Genomic DNA, 9348 nt, shown 5'->3' with positions numbered 1-9348 from the left:
GTAGTTAAAGAATCTGGTAGGGATTTTATTCATTCATTTATTAAATTTATATCCTGCTTTTCCTCAGTAAGAAAGGGTTGTACAAAGTCTGATAAATTACCTTGGAAAACAAGATCTGTAATTAGACAAATAACATTCTGACTGTCCTGAAAGGAAAGTAGCAAAGTGTTTCAACACTTGTTTAATTAAAGAAAAGAGTGGAAAAACATAAAGATACATTAAAACTGCTTGATTTAATGGATTAAAGAAAAGGTCTGTGTAAACAGTGTAATATTTCAGGTTAAGTCTTGAAAGTAGGGTTCTTGCATTCTTGTAGCCCTTTTTGGATGGACAGTTTTGGGTGGGAGTGTTTTTAAAGAAAATGTTTTCGAGGTTGCCAGGAAAACAAACGATGGGAGTAACAAACACACAGGCTACATTCCCATATACACAAGTAACTCCCATTGAGCTCAATGGGGTTTACTTCTGAATAGATATCTATAGGACTGCAGTGCTGAATAAAGGCGGGGGGGCCTACAGGGAGCCCGAGCAACGGCAGGGACGGCGCCTGCAAAGCGACAAGCTGGCAAAGGAAGAGGCGCGAAGGAGGCTGGCTCGGCCTACGCCCGCCTCCGGTTAAAGTTCTCTAATCTGCCTGCGACACAGTCCCCTCAGCAGCCACGGCTGTGGGACTTGCCCGGCTCTCGATGCCGCCGCTGCCTACCTCTCGCTTCGCCTGGCTTTGCGCCTCGGCAGCTGTTGTGGCCCTGGGGGCCGCCGCGGCCTGGCGCTGGCGGCACAGGCGTGGAGGCCGGCGAGAGCTGGTGCAGGTGGGCACCGTGTCGGGTCTCGTCATCTATCCGGTCAAATCCTGCCGGGGGTTGCCCCTGGAACGCGCAGAGGTGACCGAGCTGGGAGTCCAGAGCGGAGACTTGCGCGACAGGTATGGAGAGGGACGCACGCGGCGTTGTGAGTCCGGCGCGACGAAGATGGAAGAACCGGAGGGAGGCGACGAGCAAGACGCTGCGTTTCTGTTCTTCGAGAGCGCGGGGGGAGGGGGAGAGGAGGGGCGGATTCACTCGTCCTCTTTGGGGTCAAGATGTTTCTTTTAAAACAATCCGATTTGAATTTGATCTGCCCAGAGTGATCCGTTGCAGGTGGTATGAGCCTTCAGCCTTTTCCAAGACCACCTCCGCCTGTATCATTCTTTGCTACCACCGAGAAGGCAATGGGAATAGGTCCTCCTACCGCCCAGTCCGCCCCAGGACTGGCCCAAGACCGTTTGCTGCTTGAGGCATAACAGAAAATGTCTCTCCCCAGTCCCCACCCCATCCCATAAGTTATAGTGTATACTACTCAAGCTTGATGAAATTATTTTGGCACCTGGGGCAAAAATAACAATTTTAAAAATCTCCAAACACCTCTTCTTGGGAACAATATATTTCTATTTCTATGCCGCCTTTCATTAAAAATGGCAAGGAGGTTCACAAAAATTCAAGTTGTGAAAATCACATTCAGGTAACAACTCAACAGAACCAAAACAGATATAAACCAACTCAATCAGAGCTGTAGCAAATATAAAAACCAACCAGTGTAACCAGAGGTCACAGCAAATGCTGAAGGCCAGCGATGAAAAGCCAGGGAGAAAAAGTAAATTCTAAGCAAGCACAGAAACGATGTCACTGTTGATGCTTGTTTTATATCAGAGGGGAGTTGATTTTACAGGTGAGGTGCCATAACAGAATAGACCCTTCCCACAATTACTGCAAGGTGCAGTTGAGTAGGCTGCAGCAGCACCAGGACAGCCTCATCAACAAACCTTAGTGACTGGCCAGGTCTATATGGGAGAAGGCGTTCCCTCAGCTAACCTGGTCCCAAGCTGGTTGTTAGGGTTTCGTAAGTCAGTAATAAAATTTTACATCTGGCCCAGTAACAAATTGGCAGTCAGTGCAGATATTTGAAAGAGGGTGTTACATGTGCAGATTAGTAAGCTCTGTTCTACAGCATAGACGCTGCTTTCTGCACTAGTTACAACTTTCTGACCAACCTTAAGGGCAGCCCCACATAAAGTTCATTACAGTAGTCCAGTCTTAAGGTTACCAATGCAAGGGTCACTGTGGCGAGGCTGTCTCTGCCCAGGAATGGCTATAGTTGGCTCACCAGCTGAAGCGGATAAAAATATTATAATAATGAATTAAAATCAATTGGCTGTCTATTCATGATTCCTAAAATCAGCTCCCTAAGGCAGCAGCTTCACCCTCCCTAAAGGTAGGGCCAATCCTTTTACCCATCCTGCTTCACACATGAAGCAGACTGAGGTGAGAAGGCGATGGTAGAATGGAATTAGTGCCACTTCAAACTACAGATGGAAAAAATACATTTGAATGCTCGCTCTGTTTAAACACAAAAGCATCCCTGAAAATATAAAACTGGCACTGGAGAAACATGGGAAGTTGCCTTATACTGAGTCAGACTGTTGTTCTGTCTAGCTCAGTATTGTCTACACTGACTGGCAGAGGCCCTCCAGGGTTGCAAACAGGGAATCTTTCCCAGCCCTGTGTGGAGAAGTTGAGAATTGAACCTGGGACCTTCTGCATGTAAAGCAGATGTTCTACGAATGAACCACATCCATTGAAGTTATGTCCCAGTATACTGACTACAGTGTGTGCTTTCTATTTGCAAAGTTTCCTGTATAGGGAGGTGCCTTATAGTGGGTCAGGTCGTTAGTCCATCTAGCTCAGCATTGTCTGTGCTGACTGGTAGCAACTATCCAGATTTTCAGACATGAGTCTTTCCCAGCTCTACTTGGAAATGCCAAGGATTGTACCTGGGACCTTTTGCTTGCAATGGCTCAACCATCAAGCCACTGTCTGCCATAATGTGTTTTCCCTGCTGGCAGTCTGAAATAGCTCCGCCTCTTTTACCACCTTTCTTCCACCTCCATTTCTGCTGCATGGGTAGATGAGGTTGGGTTGCAGTGTGCAGGTGGTAAAGGAATTGCTTGAAAAGTTTGTCCCAAGCACAGATCACAAGGTTTTGTGCTGCCACTCAAACCAAAGTGGAATATTTTTCAGTAGTGCATCTCAGTGTGATTTGTGGCATAGATCATAGTGGGGTTAGGGTTAGGGTTACAGTTAGCTCTGCAAATGGTTGTGTGAATCTGCTCACAGATTGTAACCTTGAAGCAGGTCCCCATGATACTTATTGAAAAATTAGTAAAAATTATTTATTTACTTTTATTTAACAAAGTTTATTTACTGCTTGATTCTAAAAAATAACTTCTAAGCAGTTTACAAGAAACATTAAAATTATCAATTTTTGTTTTAAATCAAGTAATTAAAAATATTTAAAAGACAATTGAAACAGCAGTAATGTATGTATACATTAAGGGACAGGTTTGATGTATATTATATACTTATAGCTGATCTGCGACAAATCGGAAGTCAACTATTTTATTTTCATTTTTTGTTGATGTATTGTTATGTTTTTTTGACTTTTTTTGTTTGTCTTTTGAAAAATTTGAATAAAAATTATTAAAAAAAAAAGAAACAGCAGTAAACTAAAAAGAGATTAAAACACATACACATTCTACAGTACATGTGTAGATAGGCTAGAAATGCTACTCTTAGGTGGATTTGTAACTTATTGATGGATCCAAAGCCAACTAATTAACAGCTCCTTGTCAACGTGGAGAATGTGACTGGCGGGGTGCTGCTGGATTCTGTCTTGGGCCTGGTGTTGTTTAACATCTTTACAAATGCCTTGGATGAATGAGTAGAGGGGATGCTCATCAAATATACAAATTCCAAATACTTGAACGGCTGAAACCATAGCAAATTTGTTTTTCTGTTGCTCCAGAGGATAGGACCCAGAGCAATGGGTTCACATTACAAGAAAAGGAAAAATTATTAATAATTCAATCCCAAATATTTGTATTAATTTTCTCTTTTTTCTGTTTATTGATTGATCGATTGATTGATTGCACTTGTATACCGCCCCATAGCTGAAGCTGTCTGGGTGGTTTACAGCAATCAAAAACATTAAAACAAATATACAATTTAAAAACATATTTTAAAAACAATTTTAAACAATTTTAAAATTCAAAACAATATAAAAACAATTTAAAAACACATGCTAAAATGCCTGGGAGAAGAGGAAAGTTTTGACCTGGCGCCGAAAAGATAACAGTGTTGGCGCCAGGTGCACCTCGTCAAGTAGATCATTCCATAATTTGGGGCCACCACTGAGAAGGCCTTCTCTCTTGTTGCCACCCTCCTTTGCATCAAGAACTTTTTAAATTTTATTTTAAATACAAAACATTGCAAGGAACAGGATTAGACTACACATTAGGAAGAACTTCCTGACAATACAAGCTGTTTGACAGTAGAACAGCCTGCCGCGGAAGGTGGTGGACTGTCCTAAAGTAGAGTTTTTTAAACAGAGGTTGGATGGTCACCTATAAGGAATACTTTAGTAGTGGATTTCTTGCATCAGCAAGGGGTTGGACTTTTGAGAGCCCTGCCAACACAATAATTCCATGAGAGAAGGTAGCTTTTGAAGTAGACTAGTCCCAAGAGCTTTAAAGGTAAGACCAGCACCTTGAATTGCTCTTTAAATCACACTACATTCATGACAAGGGCAAAAGACAGTTGTCAGGGTCAACTGCTGGCACCTGAGAATCCTGTGCAGAAGCATTTATCTGACATTTGAATGTCTACTGTTGTCATTAATTCTATTACCTTTTTCTTTTTAATTTGTTTTCTTTTAAACCAATTTAGAGGAGATTGGTGGTGGGGAGGGCGTGTGGTGCATGTGTAGTTCCCTCACAGGGTGGGAGCCTGTGCAGTGAACTGAATGATAGGAGAAATTCGCCAGATGCCTTCAGAGTGAGAGTCTGTAACTGGCAGAAGGCTGGCCCTCCTTGGGTGTGAGACAGGAGGGGGAGTAGATGGGCCCTGTGTGAAAAGGTTGAATGGGTATGACTGTTCCCAATTCTCGCAGAGGCCTACTGGCAGAATTGGCTCTGGCAGGTTTTGTTGGTGGGCTCGTGTTGGGTCCATATCAGGTGTTTAGGAGGAGTCTTAGTATGGAGGAACATGGGTGATGCCACCCCAATTTCAGTGATTACAGGCAGAGGGAAATATAGCCATGGGGATGTGGTGAATTACCATAGAAGACTAGGGCAAGGCTATCGGCGCCTTGTTCCTTACTGCCACTCCTAAGAACATAAGAACATAAGAACATAAGAACATAAGAAGAGCCTGCTGGATCAGGCCAGTGGCCCATCTAGTCCAGCATCCTGTTCTCACAGTGGCCAACCAGGTGCCTGGGAGAAGCCCGCAAGCAGGACCCGAGTGCAAGAACACTCTCTCCTCCTGAGGCTTCCGGCAACTGGTTTTCAGAAGCATGCTGCCTCTGACTAGGGTGGCACAGCACAGCCATCATGGCTAGTAGCCATTGATAGCCCTGTCCTCCATGAATTTGTCTAATCTTCTTTTAAAGCCATCCAAGCTGGTGGCCATTACTGCATCTTGTGGGAGCAAATTCCATAGTTTAACTATGCGCTGAGTAAAGAAGTACTTCCTTTTGTCTGTCCTGAATCTTCCAACATTCAGATTCTTTTCATGGATGGGTTCCTCGTTGCTCATCTGCTGTGCCCACTGGCCTGTGTGTGTTGTTGTTTAACGCCAGATCGGTACACAATAAGACCACTCTCATCCATGATTTGATTGTGGATGAAGGTGCCGATTTGGTGTGCATTACCAAGACCTGGGTGGGTGGCTTGGAGGAGTTGATCTGACCCAACTTTGCCCACCTGGATACTTGGTGCAACACCAGCACAGGCAGCAGGGATGGGGGGGGAGTTGCTGTGGTCTACAGAACTTCCACCTCTGTCACCAGGAAACCACTCTGTCTTGGAGCTGGCTGCTGGTGTATCATTCACCCTGCTGCCCAGCAGCTTCTCTGACCGAGCTGGCGGAGGCTGTCTTGGCTATGGTGTTGGAGGAGCCCGGAATGATAGTCCTGGGTGATTTCAATGTCCATGCTGAGGCTGCCTCTGGTGTTCTGGCTCGGGACTTCATGGCCTCCATGACGACCATGGGGCTATCTCAAGTTGTTACTGGCCCAACACATAAGGCAGGGCATACCCTCGACATGGTTTTTGCTCCAGATGGAGGAAGGGGTGGCCTGGAGATGGGTGGTGGTGGATGTCACCCCATTGTAATGGTCAGATAACTTCCTGGTGAAGTTTAGACTTATGGCTGCAATCCTTCCCTGCAGGGGTGGTGGACAGATTAAGATGGTCCGCCTCCAGAGCCTAATGGAATCCACTGGATTCCTGAATGCCCTGGGGGAGTTCCCAGTAGATAGAGCAGGTGACCCTGTTGAAGCCCTTCTCACGCTGTGGAACAGCGAGGCGCATCGGGCTCTCGACACGTTTGCCCCCAAGTGCCCTCTCCGGCATTGTGGAGCCCGTGTTGCACCTTGGTACACCAGTGAGTTAAGGGCAATGAAACAGGCTGGATGATGGCTACAGCGTAAGTGGAGAAAGACGTGCTGTGAGGCTGATCGGGCATGAGTGAAACATTATAACCGTGCCTACTGTGTGGTGGTGAGGGTGGCAAAGAAAGCCCACTTCTCTGCCTCCATTGCATCCTCAAGTAGCAATCCGGTGGAGCTTTTCTGTATTGTCATTGGTCTGTTGACATCAGGTCCAGGAAATGGAGTTTTAGACCCTTCGGAGGCTCACTGTGAATTGTTTGCAAGGGACTTTGAGGGTAAAGTTCCTCCCCTCCGTAGCAGTCTTGAGGTCCCATCCACATCTACTGTAGTCCCCAATGAGGTGTCCAGTGCAATGTCTGCTTCAGCTTCTTGGGAACGGTTTCAGTTGATGCAGCCTGATGACATGGACAAGGTGCTTGCAATGATGCAGCCAGCAACGTGTCCTCTCGACCCTTGCCCTTCTTGAATTATTAAAGCTTGCCGAGCAGGTTTGACCAAGTGGATCCAGGGTGTGGTCAACGCATCATTGTGGGAGGAAATGGTTTCAGCCGCCTTGAAATAGACGGTGATCCGACCACTCCTGAAAAAGCCCACCCTGGACCCATTGGTTTGTGACAACTACCGACCGGTTGCAAATACCCCCTTTTTAGGGAAGGTGATTGAGAGGGTTGTGGCGCAGCAACTGCAAGTACTCTTGGATGAAACAGATTATCTTGATGCATCCCAGTCTGGGTTCAGGCCTGGTTATGGGACTGAATCGGCCTAGGTCGCCCTGATGGATGACCTTTATCGGGAGAAGGCCAGGGGGAGTGTGACCCTGTTATTCTTACTTGATCTCTCAGCAGCTTTTGATACTATTGACCATGGTATCCTTCTGGGCCGACTTGGTGAGATGGGTATTGGAGGCACTGTTTTACAGTGGTTCCAATCCTATCTCCAGGGTCGCTCTCAGAGAATAGCATTGGGTGACTGTCTTTCGCCCCCCTGGCAGTTTTGCTGTGGGGTGTGCAGTATACCATCTTGTTCCCCATGCTGTTTAACATCTAGATGAAGCCCTTGGGAGCGGTCATCAGGAGCTTTGGGGCGAGGTGTCAGCAGTATGCTGACGATACCCAGCTCTATATCTCCGTAACATCTGAATCAGGAGAGGCTGTGCAAGCCCTGGACCGGTGCCTGGACTCAGTGGTGGGCTGAATGAGGGCCAATAAACTGAGTCTGAATCCTAGCAAGATGAAGGCACTGTGGGTTAGTGGTTCCCGAGTTCAGATAATTGGTCAGTTGCCTGCTTTGGACGGGGTCGTACTCCCTCTGAAAGAGCAGGCCCGTAGTCTGGGGTGCTCTTGGATCCATCTTTGTCACCAGAGGCCCAGATGACCTCAGTGGCTAGGAGTGCCTTTTTCCAGCTTTGGCTGGTAAGACAGCTGCAGCCATTTCTGGACTGGGATAGCCTGACCACTGTTGTCCATGCACTGGTAACCTCCAGGCTGGATTACTGTAATGCGCTCTATGTGGGGCTGCCCTTGAGGTTGGTCTGGAAGCTGCAGCTGGTGCAAAATGCGGTGCTCACTGGGGCAGGGTATCGCCAACATGTCACCCTGCTGCTGAAAGAATTGCACTGGCTGCCCATTTGCTACTGGGCCAAGTTCAAGGTTCTAGTTTTGGTGTACAAAGCCTTATACAGCTTGGGACCAGGATACCTGAAAGACCGTCTTACCCCTTATATACCCAGTCGATCACTGCTCCCTGCAGGTGAGGGCCTCCTGCAGATACCATCTTATCAGGAGGTTCATTCTGCACAATATAGGAAACGGACCTTTAGTGTGGCAGCACCTACCCTGTGGAATTCCCTCCCCTTAAATATTAGGCAGGCGCCATCTCTGTTATCTTTTTGGCACCTTTTGAAGATTCTTCTCTTTCATCAAGCCTTTTAAGTTGAGACCTATCCCAGTCTGCGTCTGTGTTAGAATTGCTTGTTAATATGTGTTTTTTAAATAATATTTTAAAAAAATGTTTTTAACGTTTTGTTTTAATGTATTTTATGGTCTATTTTTATGATATTTTAAAGTGTTTTTAGCGTTTCTGTTTGCCGCCCTGGGCTCCTGCTGGGAGGAAGGGTGGGATATAATAATAATAATAATAATAATAATAATAATAATAATAATAATAAATGCATGTATCCCCCCCGGCTGCAGCCATAGGCCATTTGCCGTAACAGTCTCTGCAGTGGGAGTTGCTGTTTCTTTTTTTTAAAAAGCCACTGTGCATGTATGTGCATGAATAATTAAAAGAATTACAGTTGCTGTTTTGTTTCAAGATAGTTGGTCTTAAGCCTGATTGAATACAATGGGACAAAATAGTAATGACTAGCACCATTACCAAGACTTGCAATATCATATATCAGTTTGTGAAAAAGTTTTAACGAATGGGGAGACTTTAGAGCAAGGGTTGTTATCTTGTGTTGCTGGACTACAACTCAAATCATCCCTGTCCTTTGGCAATGCTAGTGGGGGCTTGATGCGAGTTGGAAACTAACAACATCTGGAAGCCCATAGGTTCTGCATCCCTGTGCTAAACATCAGTGGATTAATACAATTTGGGAGACCATGATGATATACAAACGTACTCAGCAAGTACAACAAGCAAGGAACCCCAGTTTTAAAAAATATGGCATCATGATTTCCGTTTATTTCCTTTGTGAAAGGCCTTCAAATTTTGAATACGAAAAGGTACAGTTCTTTTTGTTGCCTGCATTTTAGAAGTTTATTTCAAAATCAAATTCCACTTAAAAAAAAAAAATTCCTCGGTTCTAGTTTTGGTGTATAAAGTCCTATGCAGCTTAGGACCAGGATACCTGAAAGATTGTCT

The 9348-nt window shown here is 45.5% G+C and overlaps 1 protein-coding gene across 1 annotated transcript in view; it reads left to right on the top strand.

The window, feature by feature from the left end:
• Nucleotides 1-539: 539 nt before the first annotated feature.
• Nucleotides 540-9348, top strand: part of LOC133383787 (mitochondrial amidoxime reducing component 2-like) — a 33188-nt gene continuing 24379 nt past the window's right edge. The window contains exon 1 of the mRNA XM_061625150.1: nt 540-922. Coding sequence (XP_061481134.1) covers nt 687-922 — 236 coding nt within the window. The 5' untranslated portion in view covers nt 540-686. The remainder of the gene's footprint in view (nt 923-9348) is intronic.

Source organism: Rhineura floridana, chromosome 4 (genome assembly GCF_030035675.1).
Source record: "Rhineura floridana isolate rRhiFlo1 chromosome 4, rRhiFlo1.hap2, whole genome shotgun sequence".
Classification (NCBI taxonomy): domain Eukaryota; kingdom Metazoa; phylum Chordata; class Lepidosauria; order Squamata; family Rhineuridae; genus Rhineura; species Rhineura floridana.
Note: the sequence above shows the minus strand (reverse complement) of the source record. Positions and strands in the feature narration are given on the sequence as shown.